General features: G+C 37.9%; 4 protein-coding genes across 4 annotated transcripts; 2 read left to right on the top strand and 2 right to left on the bottom strand.

Annotated features, from left to right (window-relative positions):
- Nucleotides 1-198: 198 nt before the first annotated feature.
- Nucleotides 199-10,156, bottom strand: LOC306757509 (dnaJ homolog subfamily C member 16-like). The gene is made up of 15 exons (XM_079242588.1): nucleotides 9,807-10,156; nucleotides 9,607-9,673; nucleotides 9,344-9,489; nucleotides 8,848-9,023; nucleotides 6,134-6,318; nucleotides 5,816-5,920; nucleotides 4,954-5,112; nucleotides 4,688-4,818; nucleotides 4,222-4,399; nucleotides 3,789-3,971; nucleotides 3,604-3,680; nucleotides 3,285-3,365; nucleotides 2,955-3,050; nucleotides 1,766-1,936; nucleotides 199-1,587 (listed from the first exon to the last, which is right to left on the bottom strand). The coding sequence occupies exons 1-15, from the start codon at nucleotides 9,992-9,994 to the stop codon at nucleotides 1,101-1,103; spliced, it is 2,430 nt and encodes an 809-aa protein (XP_079098714.1). The 5' UTR covers nucleotides 9,995-10,156; the 3' UTR covers nucleotides 199-1,100.
- Nucleotides 10,157-12,472: 2,316 nt separating this feature from the next.
- b3galt6 (UDP-Gal:betaGal beta 1,3-galactosyltransferase polypeptide 6) lies at nucleotides 12,473-15,816 on the top strand. Its single transcript, XM_079242951.1, has 2 exons — nucleotides 12,473-12,716; nucleotides 13,401-15,816. The coding sequence occupies exon 2, from the start codon at nucleotides 13,405-13,407 to the stop codon at nucleotides 14,422-14,424; it is 1,020 nt and encodes a 339-aa protein (XP_079099077.1). The 5' UTR covers nucleotides 12,473-12,716; nucleotides 13,401-13,404; the 3' UTR covers nucleotides 14,425-15,816.
- A 1,124-nt stretch (nucleotides 15,817-16,940) lies between these two features.
- On the bottom strand, nucleotides 16,941-19,146 carry LOC306757181 (protein FAM107B; the record flags this gene model as incomplete). The annotated part of the gene is made up of 5 exons (XM_079242145.1): nucleotides 16,941-17,039; nucleotides 17,138-17,282; nucleotides 17,847-18,003; nucleotides 18,182-18,215; nucleotides 19,123-19,146. The coding sequence occupies 5 exons, from the start codon at nucleotides 19,144-19,146 to the stop codon at nucleotides 16,941-16,943; spliced, it is 459 nt and encodes a 152-aa protein (XP_079098271.1).
- A 2,905-nt stretch (nucleotides 19,147-22,051) lies between these two features.
- Nucleotides 22,052-25,605, top strand: tmem167b (transmembrane protein 167B). The gene is made up of 3 exons (XM_079242442.1): nucleotides 22,052-22,193; nucleotides 22,790-22,921; nucleotides 24,426-25,605. The coding sequence occupies exons 1-3, from the start codon at nucleotides 22,184-22,186 to the stop codon at nucleotides 24,506-24,508; spliced, it is 225 nt and encodes a 74-aa protein (XP_079098568.1). The 5' UTR covers nucleotides 22,052-22,183; the 3' UTR covers nucleotides 24,509-25,605.
- The last annotated feature ends 1,810 nt before the right edge of the window (nucleotides 25,606-27,415 follow it).

Raw genomic sequence — 27,415 nt, 5'->3', positions numbered from 1 at the left:
TGGTCTTCACTTATGATCAAATCAAGACTTAACCTTTGAAAGGAAATTATACATTAATTTCAATAAACACATCATTATTGCAGATAAAAAAAATTATTTATTAGTTTAAAGAAACTTGAAATAAAATATATTCACACATAATAAATTAACAGTTCTAAAAAGTGTTTTTCTTTTTAGTTACACTTCATTTCTTTGTTAGAATTGAGAGCAGTTCAAGTTCAAAAGACAAACAAGAAAATCAATGCGCATTAGTCTACTGCAAATATTTGTTAAGCAGTATATTACTGAAGAGTGGAAAAGTGAGGAGTTAAACATTTAAGCTGCCAGTGGAAATTTACTAGTTTTATTCGTCTGGGATTTTTAGATCTACTAATTTCATGCATTAATGTTTACGGAGGGTTAAGTGAAAATAGCAAATAATATTCATGGACTTTTCATGTTTCCTTATTTAAATAAAATGAAAGGGACATTTAAATTGTGACGAGGGGGAAAAAAAAAAGAGACATTTTTAAATTTTAATTTACTGTTGTCCAAAATTATACATAACAATTAAATTTTTATGGTTCTATATTTATCATTTTAGCCAGAGAAAAGTAAAAGCAGACACAGAGCTTAAGCAGGAAAAATAAAAATGAAAACTCAGAGAAATCACTGAAGATGATTGTTACAGCACAATATGAGGAAAAGACATTATTAATGAGATCAGTGCAACAAGCTGGTTTGCAGGTTACTGTTAACCTGAAGATATCTGAACACACAAAACAGATTCTCCATCAAATGAAAACATCCATTCAAACTTTAGGAACGTCACTTGGAGTAATGTTTCTGGACTTATGCTGAGGATGCTGAATGTCTTTTAAATAATCAAAGTAGTGCAGTCAAGCAAACCAAAAAAATATTTGCAGAGAGCATGACTTCCCCTACTGGACATACGAAGATTCACAGCGCTAACAGTTAGCATCTGTGGCATGATGCACTGTGTGGATGTGACTAAACAATGTAGAAATTTCCATTTTGCAATCCTAACATCTTTTTCCAGTTTTTATGCACGAGAACCTAACCAGGATGCAAAAATGTAGGGTGGAACTTCTACTCTAACCTCAGCTCTCTGTGGAGGAGCTGCTGGTGCTTTCAAGTGTTGGCCATGCAGGAACCTGTAATCGGGGCAGGGTTCCCTCCATTAGCCTCTCCATCCACAGCCCCAGCCTGTCAAGCTTGTGGTGGACTTCTATGCTAGTGGCCCTACTGGAGCCTCTTTTGGGTATGGCACCGTCTTCCCTGGAATGGGACCGGGATCGGGAGTGGGAGCTAGACCTGGACCTGGAGCGGGACTTTCTCTTGCTGTCAGAGGAAAACGAGGTCTCAGATGAGGAGTCGTTGGGATCGTCCCCTGTGAAGACAGGTCTAAAGAGGCAAAAATACTTCTTGTTGCCATTGAGGGCCAGGACGTGGCCAGTATAGTCTGAAGATTCCTCGTCATCTAAACGGCTTTCGCTCTGACCAGCAGCACTGGCTGAGCGAAGGAGCGAGGGCATCCAGAGACAGTGCTTATCAGCATTAAGGAAGGAGAAATGAAGGCTCTGAGTCCTGCAAGTGGGTAGACAAAGGGTTTAGGATGGACAGGTGAAAATATTATAGTAGGCAGATGAAGACTAAAGTACATAATTATCATAAAGAGTCATTTTGGTGATTCCTAAACAAACTATTATAAGAAATAAACAAGTAATAATAAATTAATACTCAAGTACTCCGTAGTAAGACTTACCCAGAGAAAGAAAAAACCTCCTTGGCAAATTTCCTGAGCAGAGCATTTTTGGAGGCATTGGTGAGAACCAGGACAACATTAATGTGACCAGGTCTCAGCTTGACCAGGTTACTGGTGTATGTAACGTCTGTTAACTCTGTCACTTCCACAAAGTCCTTCTTTGGAGGACGGCTGCATAAACCAACGAGAAACACAAAAGGATGCAAAGTTAACAGAAAAGAAAAGTGGAAATCATATTTCTCTGCATTAAGGATTTTGCCATTAAATAACTAGAGGTAACTAGTTCCTTGTTCAATAATTTGGCCTACAAGTTTAGTCTTTTTTTTATGATAAATTTGAATAAAATATGAAAAGATACACTCCAAAGGTCTGCAATGGTCCACCAGAACGACACGAGTCCAGGGTGGGTTCTCATACTGTGGGTCTAACAGTCAGAGTTGGGTTACAGAGGTCAGACTTGTTTGACATGTTTATTAATGGCATTAATGGCAATAAAAACAAAGCATTATTAGAATTTTTATAAATCAGTTAAAAAAATAAGTGTCATTTCAACTTCCAGAGTCCTGTCCTGATTGACGCACTAAACCCCCACCAGAGCATTCTGGGGTTTGTAATATGTAATATTGGCAGTACTGTGCTGTATAATACTGGTGGGCCAGCTCTGGTAGTCATTTGGTATTACCTCATGGGCCAAATGTAATTACACTGCAGCCCAAAATTGGCCCACGGGCCAGAGTTTGACACCTATGGTCTCGAGGTACAACCATGATTTCATCAACCTGCTGGAACAACTGTAAAGCGAAGATGTGATAGGTCACATTTTAACCCTCACAGCAACTCGCTGTGCAGGACACAGCTCAGTTGGATACACTCCCATTTTCACTTTTACCTTCCACAAACCTTCCTGCACTTTTTTCCAAACTTTCGGTTTGACACTTATCGAGGATTGATCGTAAAAATTCTTAATCTACATGGTAAGGTTTCATTATCAACCAACCAACACCCCCCTAACAACATTTATCTGCAAAACACCAGACATCTGACATCAGAGGTGAGTGTGCAACTTTCAGCTTCCTTGTACCGACATAACCTTAAAAGTGTCGTCCACGATGAGTCATCAGAAATGTTTGTGAGATCAATCAGAAGTATTTTGTGTCCACCTTGTGCTTGTTCGCTGTGACTACATTACCTTGAGGTATTTGTTCTACTTGAGGTTTTGTCTTCAGCTTGTGTTGTGGATTGCTCCTTTGGCTTTGATTTTTGGGGTTTGCTCTCGCCTGGCTCACTTAAAGACAAACAAAAAATAATCATTAGTGAAGATTTCAAAAATTCTCCATGGCAACCAGAGTAATTAAGTAGAATGCAGAAAAAAATTACTACAATAATCTGGTTGTTCTTTTTTTTTTTTTTATAGCTCTAATTTCAAGCATAAGAAATTTAATTCCGAGTAATCGCAAGTAAAATATTTAGATATGTCGGTTAAATGCCTCAGATAGAGATCAGTAAACTTATCTCTCACCTGAAAGCTTGAATGATGACTGTGCCGAAAAGAATAAAGAGAGCTGAGAAGATCAATGACAGAATAGGCATCATCTCTCGCCTTGAAGGGAGAACAAAAACTGTTAAGGCAACAATTAGGTCAAATAAACAGCACAGTTTACAGTCCCCAACCTGGCCACTACATATATAAATATAAGTACTTACAGATCTATCACAAAGTACACACCGATCCAGATACAGAAGCATGATTCAGCTTCTGATCAGATTTCCAAATCTATCAGCAAAACTCGTTCTGTCTGTCTCTTTGTATTGTGTAGACTTCCTGGGTATTGTCTTACCAGTTTGAGTAGAGGAGGTCATCGTATATTTGGAGGATGTAATCATAGGCTGCATTCATCCACTGAATAATAAAAATCTGAAAAGGGGAACAAAGGAGAAAAAGAAAGACTGAACAACAAATATGTCTCAGCAGAAGAGGCCAGGTGGTCTGGAAACATCCGTGAGTGTGTTGGCCGTTACTTACAGGGGCCATTTCGTTGTTGAGTTCTGGCAAGGTGGCGTCAGAGGTAAGGTAGGTGGGATCTTTCTGAAGGAGCTCCAGCTGTTCGTGAAGGCGGTACTTGTCTTCTTCACTGCCGTTCCAGCCACCGCTCACAGAGCGGTAAAGGACCCGGCCGGTTTGGCTCCGCCTCTCCAGAATCACCACCTGTCAGTGTGATTACGAAGCACTTTCACTGAAAACTGAAGCGTTGCAGAGCTTTAAACAGCACAAAGAGGAAATCTAAAGCATAAAATCTGATATACTCCCCAGATTTGTACGTCCTGCAAAAGAAACTGCATTGGGGAAAAAATGCCAAACTTGTCCTTGACGTTTACATATTACGTTTACAAACAGCAAATAAAAAGGTCTCTAAAATGTTTGTGTCATTTTTGCACATTGTGTTTCGACCGCTGACCTGAGCGGAGCCTGCAGCCTGGTTGTGTAGAAGCGCTTGACACAGAGGCTGCTGCTTACGCCGGTATACGTATGCAAACCGCAGCACTTCTTTTTTGTTCACAGTGGCAAAGTCCAAGAAGGCCTTATTTCCTGGAAGAAAAGCTTCATCCTCCCCGGTGATTAGCAGCACACAGTACCTGCAAAGCATTCACAATAAATTCACCTGCTACAGGATTTTTATTACAAACTACAGGACATTATATTTTAGTGTGACAAGTGTGCTTCTGTTTAGACTAACTTCTTAGAGCTAGCATGCTGAGTTGTTAAAATAAAACCAACAAAAATACAATCAACTCTGTTTTTACCATCCATCAGTCTAGCCAAAGCAAGTGGGAAGATGGATGATGCAAGACATCTTAAATGTCCTTATACAAGGTATTTAATACAAAACAACTAGCTACAACTCATCTCGCTAGACGCCTTACTTCCTCCTTCGGTGGAACTGCTTGACAGGACACAGCTCATCAAATAGCTGTTGGCTGACCAGCCGGGGCACCTGAAGGAACTTGTGATTGGAGACAAACTCATCCATGATCTGTTTCTTCATCCCTCTGGCCTGAGAAACAAAAGAAAAGGGATGTTTGTGAATGAGTTAAACTAGCAAATGTGTTATTATAAAAACAGGAAATACAATGGTTTTATCCCTATTACGGTAGTGCAGACGTAGGCTGCAGGTAATGCAGAGGTGTACCTGGATGACGTCAACAGGCTTCTCTGTGTTTTCCTTAAAGAGCAGCATGGTGGGAGCGTAGGTGTTGATGCTGAACTGCCGCAGGAGCCGAGTGTTGTGCGTTTCACCCTGATCCACATATCCAAAGCGAATATAGTCTCTGAAGGCGAATGCAGTTAACTGGAGGTTGCAAGATGAAAGTCCCACAAATAAATACATTAAAATAACAAAAGATATCAAGATAAAATCATGGCCACAGTAGCAGTAAGTCACAAAATCAGCAAATAAAGAGATAAATAGAAAATTTCAAACAGAACTATGAATGTTAAGCCAGATTGAAAAATATCTATATCGTTTCAAAGCAGTTATTTTTCTTCCTTGTCCAAGACAAAATATTACCAACAACACAACCATGTGACAGAATGACTATATATAAAAATAAGAGCTCTACAACAGCATGCATTGTGAGAAATGTTGAAAGATGGCTGTGGAAAGTGGGTTACAATGAAAAATGTATGAACAGTGATAAGTTTCAGAAACTTAGAATACCATCTCACAATATGGCAGCTGCTAAAACCTACATCTGCAAACCAACTGGATTTCAGCAAATAAGGCACCAGTTTTCACAAAGCCATTAAAAATAATAAAAGAGATATGTCAGATTCCAACAAACAACAATAATAAACTAGTTTCAAAATAAGAGCCCTTGGTTTTGTCATCAGAAGTGTAGCCATGTGTCAAAGCCTAGAATATGGAAAGTATAATTTAGTTCCCCGTACTATAAATCTTATTTTTATATGGAAGTTTATAAGATCCATGATCTGCAGTGTAACTTCGGATAAACCATTTTTAAAATAATGAATTCCCAGTCTGTAGGCTTTACCTTGTAGAGTAGTGGCACAACAGGGACTTGGTCAAACAAGAGTAGACTGGGCTTATTTTCCACCTGCCAGCCGTCCAGAAAAGCCTGGTAGTTGTTATCATTTACCTGGAAAAATTACAGAGGCTGGTTCAAAGGTTTGCTTCAGCTATGAGAAGAAGAGGCTTAACAACATCTAAAGCAGCTAATTAGACTAGAAACACAAAAACTATCCAGATAGTAAAATGAAATTAAACAAATCATATGGACTATTTGCAATTAATAGCTCATAAATTCTTCAGTAAAATATGAGTTGAAATTAGTAGTATGTGATGTGATTACCCTCTCCACCAGTTTCTGAGGCAGCAGATCTTCGATAAACTGTCTCAGGTGCTCCTGTACTACAGTGCTGTGGAAGAAGGTCAACCTGCCATTCACCAACCCAATGATGGAAGGAGCACGGTGAGCTCCCAGCTGGTTGGCCAGCCGTCGCTCGTAGCCCAGATCCACAATGCCAATGCCCACACCTGGCGTAGTAAAAACAATAACAGAGAGCTGTTGGACCTGACAGTGTAGAGTAAAAGGAAATTTAACCAGACAATGAAAGAAACCAGGTTATTTTTAAAGTTTCTGCAAAATAAGAGCAACTTTTTATGGAACAGGGAACATAAACACTAACTTCATAGTGTGAACTAGCGGGATTGCTCTCTGGTCTTGCAGAGATTTGACTTTCAAATGAGTCTTTTGTGAACAGAAAGAAAAATGTGGCCAAGTGTCTCAAAGGTTGTTGTTTAATTTAACAAACAAATCTTAGTTAATTGAGTGTCTGGAACAAAATATTTTTGTGCATATCAACTTAAACCTAGAAACAAATCTAAACACAGCTCGGGTTGAAAAATCCTGCAATTTTCCTTTATGTCAAACCTCTAATAAGCTGGGAAATGTATTGATTCATAAGAATTTGTGGTTTATTTTTCATAAGTAGACACCTAAAAAATACAAAAGGTAAAGACTTTATGGGTCACACGATGAAGAAACTGAAAAAACAGAAAGTCAAAAATGAATGAAAACAAAAAATGATGATAAAATGTGCACTGAAACCTGATTGTTCTCATTTTTAAAGTGATACATGTGCTTATAATTAACTGCACAGTAAGATTCAAATTACAATAAATCAGCTTAAGGTACAAGTGAGTAATTAAATGCCTCTGAACTGAGGTCAAATCTGGAGTCTGGTCCCGTGAGCACATCAGGACCCACATCCTCGTGGCAAAAAATGGAAAAGGTACATTATATGTATGTTTCTATCAGCATACTGTATCTTCTACAGTTTGCAATGTGCCGTACCATCCTTTGAAAATGCAGTACACCGATGTGGTGCTGCATCTGCTGAAATGAAACCTCCAGATGCAATTGACGGTGTTTCTACAGGAGCAGGCAACAGAAGGGATGAACACTGGAAAGATGGAAGCAGGAAAGAAACGACAGCAGTGGGGCTAAATGAAGGAACTGCGGCTGCTGTGACCAGGAGTTACAGGAAATGGACTCAAGTCCATTTAGACCTCAGAACAAGTAATCCAGTGGCGAGGTCCTCTGGTGGAAAGTGATGCCTGGGGGTGCGGTTTTGCAACAGCAACCATCCTGCTACACTCTACTGGCAGGAAAAAGCTTGCTGTGGTGGAAGATGGAAACAAGATGAGGTCTGTGCAACAATAGACACCTCTGAAAACCTGCAACTAAAACACCAGATGTAGTGATGAAAATGCCATCAGTTTCTATGCCTTTCTACATCCAGCACTACGCTACAGCAAGGAGCATAAATATAAAATGTATGATCAAATTTAAAAAAAAAATATGTTCATACATATAGTAGTTTTTTTTTTGTTTTTTGTTTTTTTAATCAGGAAAACTGTCTACTCTTGCAAATGTCATCTTAAATGAATGATTGTGTATAATGTGTGTGTTTACAAAAGTGTTAAGAAACAAATGACACCAAGGAGGCTCCTTCACATAAATGTTTTAAATTAAATTCATAGTTATGCCATGTTATAGTCATTTTCTAATGTATAATTTCAAAATAAGTTGATCAAATCCCTGGAAAATGGGACATTATAGTTTTAAAAAAAAACATGCTGAAAACTATGATTTCCATGCTGGTTGTAATAGCAGGGTCTGACTTGTATTAAAAATGCATTTTCTAGGCCTGTTTTACTGAATTTCAGGTAGATGTTCAATCATATTCTATAGTCATGTCTACCTTTGAGAGCAAGCTGAAGACTCAGCTCTTCAAGGAGCATTTCCACACTTAGCATAGCTATATTTGTTGGAGAACTTAGCCCAATTCTTTGCAACAAACGTTACGGTAATAATTCTTTGTACTTTAACATCAAAGTGAAATTATGGGGCAGGAAGGATGAAAAACAAAAAAACAAAACAAACCCCCTCCCCCCAAAAAAGCCTGTAGCACATCATGTAATGACCTGCGTCCAACTGGACAGTCCACTAGCACCTTTTGGTTTTGTGTGTTGTTCCCACTCACATGTAAGTTGTTTTGGATAAAAGCATCTGCTAAATGACTGTAGAATAGACTAGACTAGACTAGAATAGAAATTGGGCAGATGCTTTTATCCAAAGCAACCTGCATGTGTGAAGTGATTAATTAGCCATGTCACACAATCTTAGCCCTTAGAAACAACGACGCACCTGAAAACTAATGTGTAGTATGATACTAATCCAAGCCATGAACATACATCAACCATCATCTGTAAGTAGTCAAGTATGTTAACTGTGTGGTTCTTTTAAAAGGCAAAAAAAAAACTATATTAATAAAGTTTAGTTTAAATTAACTCATCTGTTCACTTGGATTTACACTTTGTTTCAGGAAAATTCCCCAAAAACCATAAATAAATAGCCTCTGATGAATCAGTAAAGCATCTGAAAATTTTACGTTCTTCCAGAAGTGTGTGAGCGTCAGCCTTGTGCCGTAACATTATCATGAAAAACAGACACCATCCTGACACTGCAGTAAACTGGGTATTCCATAAAAACAGTCTTACCCAGAGGTTCCAGCTCCTGCACAATGTTCTTCCAAACAGGCTCAATATGAATGCATGCAAAGCACCACTCCGAAGTCACTTTGATGAGGTACGGCCTCTTGAAGCTGTCTGGGAGGACATCGCTGTTAAATTGAGCATAATGTAGCATATACTTGCTGTCTGCAAAGTCCCTGGACCTGGAGCAGTGGGAGAGAAAAGAAAAGAGACATTGTTGCTTGGTTTTTAATCTTGCAGGATGCTCACAAAGAAATGGCTTGACAGAAAACTGCATGCAACACTAAGTTGTTTATTTATTCTGCTCTGGCCAAAAGAAATGATGAGAAGTTGTAATTATTCCCTAGAAAGTCACAGCTAAACAAAGCGGGAGTGTCTGTCCAAATGTGTGAAAAATCAAATACATGGTCAGTGGAACAGACTTTCATGGGAGAAAACTATTTTCATAGACCAAAATTATTTGACAAATGAACCAGAAAAAACCTGTTCCACCATAAGGTACCTGGGGAAATGGAAAAAAGATTCATCAAAGTAGAAACTGTTGTGGAAGTGGCGAAAACCGTGATGCTGAGACTGTCCAAAAGGCTGGTTTTCATCCATCTGTCCATAGCGGTCAAAGTTGGACCTTCGCTCCTCATTGGACAAAATCTGTGTGAAAGAAAAATGGAAAGCAGAAGTGAGCAATCCATACCAGTTGTTTTGTTTTTTTTTAAACAATTATAATGAAAGTGAAACAGATTAAGTAAAAAAAAAAAAAAAACTCACCTCGTATGACTTGGAAATCTTGATGAACATGTCTTCAGCTTTGGGGTCCTTGTTCTTATCTGGGTGCCTAAAAAAAACCCAATGCATGCCATTATAAATCACCACATAAGTCAAAGAAATTAAATGAAAACATTCTGATAATTATCATTTCAGTCAGGTGGTAACAACCCGATGTGATGGCCTTATTAGTGATAACTCACCATTCCCTTGCAAGGCTCTTGTAGGCCCGTTTGATTTCTGCCTGGCTGGCACTCCTGCCGACACCCAGGATTTTGTAAGGGTCAGACTCAGAGCTCGGCTTCACCACATGAACTAAAAATATTAAAAGAAAGATGGCGAGCCAGGCTCGACATGTCCCAGGATCCCGGCCGGTGCTCCAACCTCTCATCGTTTGCCAACCTGCCCGTCCTTAGTAAGACACTTAGCTTTCCTTTGGCGGACAAATATACCAGGTGATACGTTTACATGGTCGGGTTTATAAACTTTCAGTTCCAAGTTAAAGTACAGATGAAATACGCGTATTTTCCTACCACGAAGCCATAATTTCCTGTACAGTTGATAGGCATTAGCAAACCGCCTGCAAGCATCGGGCCAGCTGTAGTTCAATCAAACTTCCGGTTGAAATTTTCAAAATAAATAAGTTCTTCGATTCAATTTATGGATTTCAAAAGAATGAAAGAAAACATGTTTTGTTTTGGGTTTTTCTTTTATTTTTTGGGGGAGAAATTGGCATTAAATTAAGTTCTTGGTTAATTGTAAAATAAAGAACATCAGGAAAAAAAAGACTTTTTTTTTTTAAACCAAATGTATGTGGCTATTTACTTCTTATTGCCTGTTCTGCCTAAAAACATTTCAAAACATGTCGAGCAAAATATCAAATTGAATTAAATGCATAGAATTGAAAGCCCAAGTGCACAACCAAACAAGTTAAACTATCTCTCGCTCTCTCTCTCTTTCTCTCTCTCTCTCTCTCTAAAACAGAAGGTACTCCACAACAACAGAGACAATAACTAAAAAATAGGAACCATAATATGAAATTGAAAACTAAAGTGAGGGGAAAAGGGAAAAAAACACAAGATAAAAACTATTAAAAACATGATCAAGTTAAAAAAATAAATCATCTTAAAAGAAGCTGTGCAGATTACGACTTCTAAAAAATAACTTTTGAAATGTAACTGAGAACAGGTGAATCTTTAGCCCAGATTAAAATAGACTGAGATTTCAGCTAATCTGAGGTTTTCTGGGAGTTTGTTCCAAATTTATGAAGCATCATAGAAGCTGAATGCTGCTTCTGTATTTCTGGTTCTGACTTTGGGGTCTGATAAAAGACTGGACTCAGATGACCCAAAGGGTCTGGTTGGTTCATTCTGGATCAAGAGGTCACTGATGTGTTTTGTTCTTAAAGGTGGAGTATGTAAGATTTTCAATATTTTCAAAATAAATTCACTAAAAAAAATAACTACAGTCATAATTAGATAGTTTTTTTTTTAAACATGTAGGTCCTAGTCTGTCCATATTTGATGTGTTATTAAATTACAAGTTTAATTATTGACAAGGACCCTTTTTAAATGTTTGCCTACCAGTAAAAAAAAAGAGTGCTTTTTGTCATTTGTCATTATCAAAAAACTATCTAATTATGATTGTAGTTATTAGTTAATTTATTTTAAAAATATTGAAACTCTTACATACTCCACCTTTAAACCATTTTCAGAGCTTTTTCCTCTGGCGGACATGCAGCCAATCTAAAGACCTCAGAGCGTGGTCCTCACTAGGACCACTTTCCTTAGTGAGGACTTTAGCAGCAGAGTTCTGAATGTATGGTAGTTGTCTAATTGATATTTAAGAGCCTGTTTCAATGATTAAGCGAACTAAAGGTGAAAGCCTGGGCTAGTTTTTCCAGGTCCTGCAGTAAAATTAGATCGTTTAGCCTTCATACATTCTTAAAGTGATAGCCGGCTGAGTGTGTGATTACCTCAATATGTTTATAATATAGGGAAACTGATACTCCAGCACTGGAAGTGCATCTGTTTAAGAAGATGCAGTGCAAAAATGTAAAAAATGAGATGTGAAAAATTCAGGTAAAACCTGAAAGCAAAATCCGAGATGGTGTATTTTTCTTGCAAATTCCTTTCCCCTCTTGCTTTTCTCCCCTTTTTAAGGTCATGTTAGGGAACAGTATCTTATTAATTGTAAGGGGTAATTAGGATTCTGAAAAATTGAAAATCTGAGCAGCGTTTCATGTGAAAGCATGTTGTCCTTTGACAGGGGACTATATGTTTTTACTGTGACTATATTATACAGTTAATAATCAATAAACATACCAATTATATGAAACAAAAAATTATATTGTATTTTTGAAAAAAAAAAAAAAACTAGAAAAAAAGTACAACATATTCATAGCACATCGTGGTTTTGTCAGCTGACGCTTTTGAGCTTTAATTTTGAAGCAAACAATTGAACATCCGGTCTTGCTCTGATGGTGATATTTTGAAATCCAATAATGCGTAATTCCTGTCAGGTTTTTCCAGCATATTTATTCATTTTTCATCTTTTATTCATTCACTGTTTCCAGTTCTCGTATCCCAACAGAAAAGAAAACAGAAAACAGAAACGTGCGTGCGCCTCTCAAATCTCACAGTACCCCTGTTTAATAATAGTAGAAAATTGTGTTTAATCTTGAAATAATTGTTTCGATTATAATCATGCTTTAAAAGTATTGTTTTGTGGTAACAGGCTACAATAAAATATTTTACTAAATTTTTTTTAATCGCTCTGCTATCCCTCCGCTGGGGGCTTCACTTCCGTTTCCGCTTCGTCACAACCACCCAGAACTGATTGAGTTTACACTTAAAGCAGGGAATGAATACACTAATATCAAATTAACCAACAAGCTGCCTATTATAACCCGCCTAAGCGACACTGCTAAACGCTTTGCTTCCCATCTCTTCCTGGGACCAACATGAACAAACTGTGTGTGCTTCCATCCAGTGGAAGGAGCTCAGAAAGTGCGCAGATGATTTCATCTCGGTAGCTCTGCGCTAACCCTGCGCCGCTGCTGTCTGCGGTCCTCCTGCATCATTGAAGGGACAGGCTCCTTTTAATAAGATAAGGTAAAATAAACAAACAAATCCGTTTTAATTATTAACTACTTACAACATTGTTGTGACACAAATCGCGTGGAGTTCAATTGCCGAGTTGAACTGAAAGCTAAGTCATTGGATAAGCTTCAATTAGATCTTAAGAAACATTTGGGTACATTTGGTTATAAAGATTTGGTTTAAACGAGTCTGACCTGCTATTTATTTTTAGAAATTCAAACTCCACCAAAATTGAGTCATACATCATAAATTTGCTGATTATTTTAGCAAAGTTTCACATACATACAATGAAATACTTGAAAAAAAGCCCTCTTTTTCTCTCTTCAAAAAATTTAATCTATGTGCTTAGTTTCATGTGATCCAAAAATGGATCTTTACTAACCTAAAACACACTAAAACCTTACATCTTTGCAAACTGTACAACTACATCACTGGTTGATTCCCCTTGTATTATACTGTTTAATTCCTTTGTTGTTGTTCCTTTTTAATGATCATCTTCATGATTACAATACAATACAACTTTATTTATAAGGCACTTTAAAAAAAAAAAAACAACAATGTTGACTAAAGTGCCACATTGTGGGGGTTTAAAAAGAAACAGAATAAATAACATGCTGTCAGAAATCACAATGTTTTGCTTCGTTTTGTGAGATGAATATAATTTCTTGTTTGTGTTCTTCACCCCCTCCAACTCAGCACCATGAATCTGTTCCGGCTGGTATGCCGCCACAAGACAGCTCTGGTCATCGGCACAGTCTGCAGCTTCGCTGTCGTCCTTGTCTTCTTGGCCAAATGTACATCAGAAACTCTGAAACAGGGTCACTCGGATCCTCCAGGCTTTGCCCCTCACAGCAACTCTTTGCAGTCCCGTCCAGAGCAGCGCAGCCCCCCTTCCTCATCCAAAGACTTTTCAGCATTCCTTGTGATCCTCATCACAACAGGACCCAAATACACAGAACGCAGGAGCATTATCCGCAGTACCTGGCTTTCCAAGCGGGACACAGATGTTCTGGCAATGTTTGTGGTTGGAACTCACAGCCTCTCAAACGAGGACCTTCAAAATCTGAACACAGAGCAAGGACGGCACAAGGACTTGCTTTTACTCCCTGAATTGCAAGATTCTTATGAGAACTTAACACTCAAGCTGCTGCACATGTATTCCTGGCTGGACCAGAACGTGGACTTCAAGTTTGTCCTCAAGGCGGACGATGACACATTTGCTCGATTAGACCTCATTAAAGAGGAGTTGAAGGGGAAGGAGTCCAGGCGTTTGTACTGGGGATTCTTCTCAGGGAGAGGCCGAGTCAAAACGGCTGGGAAGTGGCGCGAAAGCTCTTGGGAGCTGTGTGACTACTACCTGCCCTATGCACTGGGTGGCGGCTACATTCTCTCAGCTGACTTAGTGCATTACGTGCATCTCAATGCAGGCTACTTAAAGACATGGCAGAGTGAGGACGTGTCCCTGGGCGCCTGGCTGGCACCGGTAGATGTTCGGCGGACACACGATCCACGCTTTGACACGGAGTATAAATCGCGTGGCTGCAACAACAAATACTTGGTGACGCATAAGCAAAGCTTGGAGGACATGTTGGAAAAACATCAAACTCTGCAGCGTGACGGCAGGCTCTGCAAGGAAGAGGTCAAGCTCCGATTGTCTTATGTGTATGACTGGAGTGTGCCGCCCTCACAGTGCTGCCAAAGGAAAGATGGGATCCCATAGCGGCTGTCCCTTCACATGGCTGAATTTTCTTTTCATATAATGTATATTATTCGTCAGTTTATGGAGACTTGTTCATATTTCGACCTGATCTCCATTGTTAAACCATTTAAAGTTGCCATTGTTCTTAAACAATACAGAAAAAGCTCTGATATTATTATATTATCATTTTAGGACTTAAAACCTAATAATAGGAAAAAGCGACTGATGCACAGCTGTTGTCCAGTTACAGCAGCTTTAGTCCAAAACCCACTGTGGATTTTTTACTACAGAGGTTTTGAATTGTTTTAAAAACCTCTTCAGTGTTCATTTAATTTAGGTTCGATGAGTTTTATCACTGGTTATTAGCTGGATGAGGAAAAACCCAGAGTATACCTTCTAAAAGTTGCAGGATAGTAAATCTCTCGGACTGGACTAGTAGGTTTGACATATTCAAATACACGTTTGTCATGTAAACCTGGTTTAATGTGTATTTAAGGAGATATTAATGAAAATGTGAGAAATTGGCTGTCAAAAGCGCTGTAGCTTTATCATAAAATGAAATAAAATTGATGCAACTTAAAATAGTTTAACATGGAGAACTGGTAACCTGCGTTATCATCCCCCTCATTTTTGGAACTGGAAGCCAGTGTCTTATCCTTGTCCTTGACTTGTTTAACCCAGTTGGCTCTTATCCCCTCCTCTGTGCTTCATCTGCTGAACCTCCGAGCCTGATTCTAACACAATGTGATGCTCTTTCATGTTATTTCAGTGTCGTAAATAATACAGAGAACTGCAGACAGAACATATTTACCCTGCAATGATGTCGACCTTTTTCTTAAAGCAAGATTTGTTTTTAAATTTTATTTATTGTTAACTTATTCTGCAGCAAACACAATACAGTATTTCTGTTTATGGACAGATGTGCGGTGGCTGTTTTTATTCCACACATGGATGAAAACTTCAGAGTTGGACAAGAAATGTTTGATTTCTAACATGTAATGCTCTTCTTAACGGACAACCATCCTCAAGGTATTGTTTTTAATTTTTCAAAGAATGTGTACCAGCAAATGTTTGGATGTATTTTGTTTAACCAGCCTTCTTATTCATTATAGTGGAGTCTGCAATGGTACTAACACGTCCAATGCCGCAGTGCACTGGCGAGTTGTGGCCGTGCGTTTACTGTGCAGAGATCAAGTTATTTGTGAATGTTTTTTTTAGCAGCACACCCAGCACTTTGTTGCTTTTTGTAAACCAGAAACCTCATTTTTAATTTCCATGAGAATTCTTTTATTATTTGTCTTCTGATGTGACGTGAGGCTTTCCAACCTAAACTCTCTGTGATGTCGGTAGCTGTGTCTGAAAACTTGTGAAATTTCCTGGAGCAGCAACTCATGATTAAAGACTTTGACATGTTGGAGCCCCAAAAAGCTTCATTTTTTTATGAATGCTGTCACATTTTTGAGAATGCAAAGTTTCTTTAGTTTTTTTTTTTTTGTTTGTTTTTTTTTTTTTAAAACATACATGCTCAGCCATCTTCACTAATTTGTTTTAGCAGTTAAATCTGTTCCCGTTACTTATCAATTTCCATGTTAATTGTTTGAAAAACGTCTTTTAAAGCTTGGCCCCTGCTGCTAAGGAAGAGTTGCTTCTCAGAGTAGTGGTTCTCAAACTTTTTGAGACACGATTCCCTAAGATTACACATGTTGGTGTTCACAAACCTATCGACAACTGAGTGATTAATTGGGTAATATATCAAATTAGTCATCCTCCAATCATCCTCTAAATATCAAGCTGGAGAACTGTCAGAATCTTCATATTAAGGAGGATAAACAAAAAATGTAAAAAAAAATTTTAAAAAAAAATAACTTTGGGGGGGATATTTACCATTTATTACTGTGTAATATGTCAATTCTAGTAATATTCTGCCTCATGGTATATTAGGGGGCAGAAAACAGGAATCAGATTGTGTTCAACAGGAAGTTTTTCCATAAAGTGCAAAATGCCTCAAACTGTATGTATCAAATATGTCACATTAGGTTCTAAAGAGCTATGGTGCTAATTTCACAGATTTATCTTTAGATTAATGGTTTCATATGACAGCTGGGATTTGATGTCAGAGCTGTATGCTCTTACCTGGCGACCCTCTGAAATGATGTGATCCCGGTTTGAGAACTGCTTTCTCAGGACTTTGTGGAATTTCACTTTTTGCATTCATACTTAGTAGGGGTTCTCATTTAAAGATCATTGTTGCTAGATGTCTTTACACAACCATTATTTTAGATAAAATGTTCAAAATACAACTTTTAAAAATGAGTTTGTAATGTGTGAAAAGATTTTCATTAATTTAGTCTTGATTTCTCTTCTCCACGCCAGCCCTGCTGCTTTTCACCCAAAAAGAGTTTTAACAAAGGCTTTTGATTAGGATATGCCCGTTTTAACACGTGCAATTCCCATTCCAACCTGAGTCCTTTTAACCAATCAAGCAAACAGAATTGCCACACATCTTGCATTTATTTGATCCATGACTTTGGAAGCCATTAGGAGGAATTTGGGATACGCTTTAAGGTTTGTCGAACATGAAGAAACTCTGGTACATTCCTCTGGCTTTCTCTCCTCCTCTTCTCCTCTAGTTCATACTGCAAGACAGGAAACATCCTCATTAATAATTTCCCGTTTTTGTAAAAGTACACAAAATATTTTCATAATTAACTTTTTAAAAACTACAAATACTTACTAGCTGGATTTTCTGCATTCTTATGCACAGTTTCCTCTCGAAGTCAGAGGGAGGATGGAAACTCTGCTCTCGTTTTTTGTGTTGTTCTTTCCGTTTGTGTTCATAAACGCGTTGGAGCTCTGGCTTTCTTCGTGGCAGCACACCTCTGAAGACGCATCCAGAAATGGAGAATTTAATTAGAATAACCTACATATACTTGAAAATGTTGTGGTTGGAGAGTTACTTATCAATCAGAGCAACTGAAAAGTAATATAATACTGGATGTTGTAATATGCAGAAGATGTTAAATTGCCAACCCTACAATTACTGGATGACCCACTTTAATAGGATCAGCCCCCCCCTATTCCCTGTCTTTGTTGAGGGATCAGCAGAGGTGTTTTGGAGGGTGGCACACCTTTGATTCAGTCGGTGTTAAACACCACCTGAACATACTGCTTATCTGTGGTTGCAACCCTGGTATGTTGGACTAAGAGGATTCACTGACTGAGGAAGCAAAACAGCTAAAATGCAGGCATTAAGAGCCGACTTTACGACAAACTATACATGAAAAAAAAAAACTAAAGAAGATGGAGGGTTGTGAAATCCAAGACCACTGAAATAAAACCACAATCTCAAACACACAAAAAAGCAAAGGTTATGTAAATGTTAACAACTTTACAATCCCTAAAATGATTTAAAGCATGGCAACAAATTCTCAGTGTTTTCTCACCGTCTGAAACAGAATAACAGCTCCTGATGAAGAGCTCTGTGCTGGAGGGAGGCCAGGACAGGATTTATCAGCTTTTGTGGTTTAATGAGGTCATCTTCCTGCTGTTGTTGATTTTCAATCACCTGGTGACGCGTGATCATCCGCGAGTAATGTCTGTCTGATAAACATGAACGCAAGCCAGACCGCACAGGTTAAGGCAACTCAAGCGGAGCTCGATTTGCAGCAAGATATTCAAGGACATGACACTAAATATGACCTTACACCACCTGGGAAGAGAGTGCATGGATTATGTATTTGTTCAAAAGCACTGGAATATATTTCTTATTTCATCTTACCTTTTCTGTTTCTGTGGCCCATCTTTTGTGACTCCTGAGAAAAGACCAGAAGTTAGTCAAGCTGTTTACAAACCATGCATTATCAAGCCAGAAACATGCACATCCACACCGTGTTACATATAGGGAGAAATGAAAACAATTAATTTATTGCTGTCAACAGAAACAGGGTCAAATTTAATATTTTGACACCTCACAAAGAAGACAAATTGCCACCATTTTTTTCAACCTTTAATACAATCAGACTTGTTAAATTGTGTTTAATGATGCAAAGATTCAGTGTTTATAGTCATTTGCACAGTAAGGAAACAGGTTTCCCTTTACAATAAAATTCTTACTTTGCTATCCACACTGAATGCCATAAATATTTAAAGAATAGACAAATTTAATAAGAAGAGCATGCAAAAAATAGGAGATATAAACTAAAAGTAATCTATGTGCATAAATGTGCAGTGTTTTATATAAACTGTGTGAAAAAAATAATTCAAATCTGAAGCCTTTTTCTCATTAATTGAATTTGTTTTCAACATCAACAACAGTGTCAAAACAGTGGATTGAACAGTCATTATGGGAAAATGTTTGGGGAAAAAAATCAATGAGTTTAAATCCAAAGTGTTGAAAATTAAATAAAGAAAATCTTAAACAGAAAAGAGTTCAACAAAACCACCGCCATATGTCTATAAAACTTTTTTTATTATCAAATGTAATAACTTTTGTATTTATGTATATTTCCCAGTTTAATGTTGGTAATATATGGGGAAAATGTGCATTATTACAGCATGGAAATTTGTTTATTTATTTTAAACTGAATCCATAAAACATAAAATTAGCATCCAGACACGCATCTTGGAGTCTGGAGTCTTGGACAGTATTGGTTGAAACAATTACTAATTTGAAGATTTACTTCAAATTGCTCTGAAGTGATTAAAATAAAATCATCTTACCTGCACATTCTGGTAGAGACGCATTGCTGGAAAAATTGAGATTTTGCACAAAGAGTGCACAAGTCCGTTCTTCTGGAAAGAAATGTGTTAGGAGAGTCTCCCTGCTGTGATCAGGGTGCACAGTGAGCTGTAGCTCCAGTGAGGCTGATCTGAGCAGGTGCACCACACTGGCCTGTGATCAAATCTCATTAAGTGTCCAACAACCCTTTGTTGTACTCTTGTTCCCTTCTGGGGAGAAACTTCTGTTGTCTCTGAGCAGCAACATATGCAGAGATTAGGATAACGTATTGTCATGTCGCACTTGGGATAATCCTACAGCGGAGTCTGGCAACAAATCTATTGTGGCTTTTGTTTGTCTGCTTGTGGATCCATTTGTTATTGCTGAGGAATGAAGAATATTTACAATGACATTTACTGATTTTTTCCCCCATTTTTGTGTTTTTCCTTTTTAATTAATTTGCTTCTTAATTAAATACTCTGCTCTGGCTAAAATAACTCCTGGTCCAGAAAATAAATCAGACAACTGCCACAATATCAAACAACTGGACACAACTTATATATCCTACAAATAAGCACTAAACCTTGCTTATTTTGCTTTGATGATATTGCATGTAAGCATGATGCTGTGTGATGCATGAGAATGTTGCTGACAATTAAATTAAATATAATTCCATAGCAGTGCTAACAGAATATACAAGTAAGCCTAAATTTGAACAACCTAATCTTAAAAATAGTGTCTTTTCCACTGATAATAACTGAAATGAATACATTAACCTGTAGCAAATTGATTGTATCTTAACATAGTTTTTTTTTATTTATTTTCCCATAATACAATGCTGAATATAAAATTCCTTCTTTTAACTTACAATTACTGACTGGACAAACTGATCAGTACTTTAGATGTAAAGTGGGGGGAGGCTCAGTCCATTTGCAGTGTGGATGAGAGCTCACTTTAATCCTTATCCTTCCCACTGCAACTGTCCAGGTGCAGAGCTCTAGCAGAGGTTAACAATTTCACCTGTTTCTTAATTGTCTTTTGATTATCCACTTAGTGGTTCTGCCTCCATCTGCCTTGGCCACTTTCTGAATAACGTGACAAGATGTGTCATCAATGTTTTTTCTGCCCCAAAAGCATTTGTTGTCGTCCATTTGTTGCTGATGCATTCCATCAATAGTACAGACCTGTCTGTAAAAAAAAAGTCAGCACATGCAAGTAAACACATTAAAGATTTGCCTTTTTGTTACAGCCTGTATTTCATTATTATATTTCAAATTCAACATATAAAATCATAAAATTTAGAACTTTTATTGTAATTTTTTTTTAATACATGCTCAGTGTGAATTAGAAAGAAATACTTAGTGGAAACCAGATCATGGTCATCTCCTTTTCTCTGCCAGCACAAGATTAAATAAACAACAATCTTGTAGTACATCATTCAGCTCTTAATGTGACTTTAAAGTTAAAGAGTACACGTTCAAAGTTAGCCCGCCTGCTGTTGTAACCCATCAAAACATTTTTTACATTATGAAGCTAAGAATAATACAGAGATTGCCTTAAGCTGTCAAAATCTTAGATCAAACAAAACTGGTAAAACTTTCAGAAAAAAAGCAGTTTGTCCAGAATTTGGTTATTTTCATTTAACACTGCAACTTTGCCCAATTTTAGATTAGATTTCAAGTAGTTTATTGTCCCACCAAGACAAGAAACTTGTTTTTTGTCTCACCAATAGCAATACAATACATACAGTAGATAGTACACTTAGAATGTTAATCATTTTACAGATGCACATCAGACACAAAAACACAGGCAACCCGCTGCATCAGGGGTCCTTAATATCTACCGTCCTGCAACTTTGAGATGCAACCCATATCCTGAATAATATCCTCTTATCCACATGTCATTCAGGTCTGCAGACGCCTGGTAAATTTATTACACTTCTAATAACAAACTGACCTCACGTTGCAAGTACAAACTCATTCATTCATTCATTTTCCGAACCGCTTATTCCAATTCAGGGTCGCGGGGAAGCTGGAGCCTATCCCAGCTGGCTTTGGGCGACAGGCAGGGTACACCCTGGACAGCTCGCCAGGCCATCGCAGGCAAGTACAAGCTGTGATTATCTATTTCTTTGTATGTTGTTTAAAAAGCAAAGAAAACAAAAATACATTTATATGTAAATAGAGTATGAACAATAAAAGTCTTTGAGCTTGAAATGTGACTTTTATGCATATTTCAATAATGGGAAGTTCTTGTACAAGTATCTTGGAGTTCAGCTGGACAACAAACTGGACTGGAAATGCAACACTGAATACATCTATAAGAAAGGTCAGAGCAGACTCTACTTCTTAAGGAAGCTGAGATTGTTTAACGTCTGCACCAAGATGTTGCATATCTTTTATAAGTCTGTTGTGGAGAGTGCAGTCAGCTTTGCAGCTATCTGCTGGGATAGTAGCATCAGAACCAGAGACTTGAAGAGAATCAACAAACTGATCAAGAAAGCTGCTTCTGTGCTTTGGAGGAACTCTGGAGCCGCTGGAGCTGATTGTCCAAAGAAGAATGCTGCACGAGCTGATGAAGATGATGGAGGATTCTTCACACCCTCTCCACAGCACAGTGATGAAACAACAGTGTGTTCAGTGACAGGCTTCTTCAGGTCCGCTTTAAGACTGAAAGATAGAGAAGATCATTCCTGCCAGCAGCCATCAGCCTCTTGAACAATACCTCCTCTAGTTCATTATTATTATCTACTACAATATCGAATTTCCCTTTGGGGATTAATAAAGTATTTTTCATTTCAATTTTCATTTCATTCATTTAGGCAGGGTTACAGCTAGGGTGCTGTAACACTTTCTACCACTAGGTGGCAGCAATGCCAGCTGAACAACAACAACAAATTTTAAACGAAGAAGAAAGAAGGTTGCGATTCAGGGAAACGGAAATGTCAAGCGAGTGCTCCGACGCAGCCTTCAGCACACTATATCTTTACTTTAAAGTAAAAATGGATTGTTAATTTGGGGGTAGAAATAGTGATTTAACATCGTCAAAGAGTTAACTGCAAATATGACAAATGGTAGGTAAACTGTTCTATCTGGAGGCTTGTGGGCTTTACAACAAGGCATCTAAGTTAGGCTGAAGCTAGATGAAGCTAGTTTAGCTGCAGACGTGGCCCTGGTTGTTCTGCCTGTTTGTCAATAACTTAATCAATACATTTATATCCCTGAGAGCATGACGGCTACAATCACACTGCTAAGCTCACCGTATTTAATATAAAATTTGTTTCTCGTGTTTTACTTGGGCTTATAAGGCAGTTTGCTAACTAGCTTAGGTAAGTGGAGCTAAGACTATAAATGAAGTGATCCAGGTGGGTTTGGCTGTGTTACTGAAGAAAACACAAATACCTGGTCGCAAATACATTAGGTTAGTCCATGTAATACACAGTCCTTACGAATGTGGGTGTACCCCCCTACTGCTGGTGAGCTGGGTACCCCAGTCGTACCTTTTTAACATTGCTGCAACTGTGCAGGTTCAGTACCACATCTAGTACATGTAGGTCAAAGGAAAAGTCCAACTACCTGATAAATATGCTTGAAAACTAGCTTATTTACTGAATTGTTGTGAAAATGAACGCATTGTTTACATGTAAATGTCCTTTGTGCTCTTCCACAGTTTACTCATTCGACGGCATACTGGTGTTTGGGCTGTTGTTCATTTGCACATGTGCATACCTTAAAAAGGTCCCCCGCCTCAACAGCTGGTTGCTGTCAGAGAAGAAAGGGGTGTGGGGTGTCTTCTACAAAGGTAAATTCCACTATTTTCCCAAAGAAAACATGTGACAAGGCGGAGAAGCTACAGGGTTTTAAGCAGCTCATTGAGAGCTAAGATTTGTGGAGAGTTAGGAGGGAGCATAGAAGATGACGAAGTGTTTTTCGAGCTAGAGATCGTGGGGAGATCAGTGTAAATATTGTACATACTGTCTCTCTGTATATATTACTGCTCTTTGGGGAATTTTCTGGGAGGTTAATAAAGCACCTCAAAGCAGGTCCCGACTGTGCCATATTTTGGGGGGGGAATAAACCACGAACCCCGCCACAACTGTTGCAGCAGTATGATGACAACACATCCCTGTGTTTTGCAGCTGTTGCAGATGTGATTTATCCAGTATTATTCCTGTATTCACACTGCTTGGTTTGCTCTAAGGTTCAGTGTTATTGAATTTTAAATTGAACCATGTTTATGAGTAGGCAAGTAACAAAACATTTAACACTGACTTTACTCTTTACATCTTGTGTAATGTTCTAAATTGTATAACAAATTATTACAGGAGTCAACTTCAGTGTAAAAATTGACTGGCAAAAGGTACCCGTCATTGTCAAAAAGTGTAATTTATAATTGGCTTTTAATCCAATACAAAGTTTACTGAATTTCTCAGATTGATCTTGCATAACTAGCACAATTTTTTATGCTTTGTTATAAAACAATAGGATTTAACCATATTAATTCCTGTCTAGGGAGAAGCTCTACTTGGGGTCATTTGAATTTTTGAAAGCCCAGGATGTGGCAACAGTACCCCTGCAAAATAATGTCAGAAAGGGACTTGTTTTGGTGGAACAGATGAGCAAAAAGCTTATTGCATTAGCCAAATTTTAATTTAAATGTTCTGCTTGTGTATTACTTTGTTTGATGATGCCTTTTGCTGCAACAGTTCACATTTATAAAACTGTAAGGCATGATGGAAGTGAAGGGGATTTATGTGTAAATAACTATTCTGCAGGCTTAAAGCAATTGACAAACAAGCCAAAAGAAAAGCTGCTAAGTAGAAAAAATATCATAAAAGCCTAACCGCACACTTTCCTAACGGTGCTTAACTCATTGCAAACTAAATTATTTGACTGAATCCTAAAACAAATGTTATTCTTCCTGTTATTCTAAACGGCTGCTTGGGTGTGTTGATGACAAGCAATTGACAGAAATATATTTGAACTTTATCTACACATTCAAGTTCAATAGTTTACTTGTACATAACTTAAAGATCCAGTTCCCCAAATATTCATCTTGTTTACTCTTAACCTCAGTCATTGCAACCTTTTTTGCCTGATATGTTAGAGTACAAATCCCAAAACAAGGCCTAACAAAGAAATGTGTCATGTTGTGCCACAGTTTTGGGACCATCAGAGAGTTATCAACACTTACAGCTCTAAGTAGTAAACACTAGTACATTGCTCTCTTCTGCCTTCCTTTCCTACTTGTCACCTGTTTGTAGATGACCTGCAATATACTTAATCATTTTATCTTTCATTCTCAGCGGCAGTAATTGGGACGAGGCTTCACATTGCCGTGGCAATTTCCTGCTTAGCCATGGCTTTCTATGTTGTTTTTTTAAAATGATAAACTGGACGGCTGCAGGTTGGGAATGGACTCATCTCTGTGGTCATGGCTTAAACCTTGTTGTGGGACTCTTCTTGGATTGCATAACAGAGGAAACCTCACTGGGCACCCTGAGAAGCCTTGTGAAAGTCAAGCCAGTGCTGCCCTCTTCTGATGACTGCATATACAGCTCCTTCCTGAATAATGTGTGTGCACTACAAACACAGAGGGCGTGGATGAATCTCCTCTCTGTTACTAAGGTGGAAAGAGCCTACTGGTTGACGTGGTATTGTCCTATTTTTGGGTAAAACTGTTAGTCTTCATTCATACCACGTCATTATTTATATTGAAGGATGCAGAAAATCAAAGGGCAGAGTGCGCATTATACATTTTACTTGTATACAACTTATAAGTAGCCTAGCTGTATATATTTGGAAAAAAATATGCATAGAGATTTGCCAGATGTTATATGTGATCGGACTGATAAAGCTCCATCCCACCTTCCCCTGCTTTGCTGTTTGTATTATTTTTTTCCCTGTAAGTGGTGGAGGGAAGGATAAACAAAACTAATATATAGATATGTCCTTGTCCACTCAATATTTTGTATTTCCTTTCAAATTCTGTATTTTTTTTTTTCTAAACTTTGCTGTTTGGCACATCTTCGACTTTCAAGGTTTGAAACACAGTTTTGCACAGATGTTTGTTGTATGAACTTTATAATTTAGATGCAAACTGGATAAAACATTTTTCGTTTCACAAATTGCTATCAGCATGACTTTAAAGAGTGCTGTTTGTCAAAAACTAATAATTGAAAAAGATGCTAATGTCAAATTGGGTTGTTGTATTCGACATGCTGGGAGATTTAAATGCAATGCCAAATAGGAAGGAATTGTTCTTGTTAATGCCATTTAGTCTTTCTTTTCTGACTTTAAATCTGACAACTTATTTGTATAATTAAAAAGAAAACATTTTAGAGGGGATGTAATGAAATTTTAAGTAAAATGATGAGGATAAAATGTGTTTTGTGTTTTTTTTTTTTTTTGGTTTTTTTTTAAAAAGAAAACTGTCTTTTTTTTCATTAATATTTCTTTGAGTTGAACTTGTACACAGAACATGATCGTTAAATGCACACACCTACTCAAGTTAAACACACATCTCATGTATGATGATGGACCAGTGTTGTACATCTACATCATGCAGACCTGGTTTGTCTAGATAAGTGACTTTAAATATCTGCAACAAAAGCCTAGATTGAAATGTCACATTTCTTATTTTGCCCTAAACTTTTTACAGCTGTGCTGGCATTTGGTAGTTGCTTTCTTGTTTCAGAAAAAAATCCTCTTGAACTAGGTCAGTGTTTTCCCCCAATATACAGCAGTATTTTGTTTCTTTTGTCTTCCCCCCTCAAGCCCTCTAAAGTCTGCTGAACAAAACCCCCCAACGAGAAAATTCCCCACATCACTGTTCTGGCTCCCAGCATCCACCACGGTGGGCTCCGTGTCCTGCTGCTGATGTAATGTTTCAAGCTTCAGCTAAATGTAGATTCTATTATATTTTCCCCTATCTGTCCATTAAACCAATCTGCTTTTTTATTTGTCTTATCTCGGTATCCCACAGGCTTTCAGATAAACGGACCAGATGTCTTACAACCTTTCCAACAAGCAGCATCTAAAGGAGCAAATCCATGTAATAGTTTTAGAAACATCCGACCCAGTGAACCTTTAATGTACTTTTAATCCTTCAGTTTTTCTAAGAAAACCTTCAGCCTCAGATTTATGACACATTGATAAGAAATTATCTCTGGACGCTTGACTTGTTTACTGAACATTGAGATGCTGCAATCACTTGATTCTTTTCAGTGTCACTAAGACATTTGTCATAGCACAAACTGGATGAATAAAGCCTATTTTTAGTCAGTTTTTGCAAGAAAAAGATGGTGATGAGAAGGAAATTCAAAGAAATGGTAGTTAAATGGAATTCATTTTACAGTCCATGCTAATAATGACATATTTGTTTATGATGGTAAATTGTCATGGCTCCTTGACACGTGGGTGGTTTACACTTTACAAATTCTTAAGCAGAACAAAAAGGGTATTAGTCATATCTTGCTCTGTATTTCAAAAAGCTGAATGCATCATAAGCCACAGATTTTATTTTAAAAATTTCGAGTATCATAAGACAAAAATATTATCCGCATTTTGCAGTCAAAAGCGCATCTTGTTGATTTTTTAAAATTCCTATTTAATAGTGTATTTTCCAGACGTTGTACGAATATTTTCTATTCAGGTGTCTTTTACAAGAGAACAGGTAAATAGACATTTAACAACGTACGGAGGGAAATTCCCGCTTCTGACCAGAGAAGTCGGAATTTCCATAGACATAATATATACATAGACGCCGCATTGTATCGCGCCGCCATCTTGGATGGGTCTCCTATCAACCTCCAATGCGTTTATTTGTAAGGTGTAGGCCCAACCACAACAATAACTCCACGAATTTTTACCAGATTTCTCTCACAGTCTGGTTAGTTACAAAGGGCAGAGATATTGTTACGATACAGATCACTGTAAAACATTAAAAAACAACGTGTTTTCTCTCTTTCTCTCTCTCTCTCTTTCACACACACACACACACTTTATTGGAGTAAAATGTATCATTTGCATTTAGTAGATTATTCACTGTGTGAACATTTTTTATCAACCAATTATGTAGAAAAGTGTTTTGTTTGTGTGTTATATATACGCGTTGTTCCACAAAAAAGAGTTTAGTGGGGGAACTACGGTGACGCTGCAGCAAAACTCGAAAGCGGAGACCCATCCAATATGGCGGCGACGCTGGTTCATTCTCCACCGCTCAATGCGGAGTCTATGTGTAGGATGTCTATGGGAATATCCCCCAAGTTTCTCAAATATCGAGAAATTTCTCGCG

Source organism: Telmatherina bonti (genome assembly GCF_933228915.1).
Source record: "Telmatherina bonti genome assembly, chromosome: 6".
Classification (NCBI taxonomy): Eukaryota; Metazoa; Chordata; class Actinopteri; order Atheriniformes; family Telmatherinidae; genus Telmatherina; species Telmatherina bonti.
The sequence above is the reverse complement of the archived record's forward strand: the minus strand, read 5'-3'. Positions and strand labels throughout refer to the sequence as shown.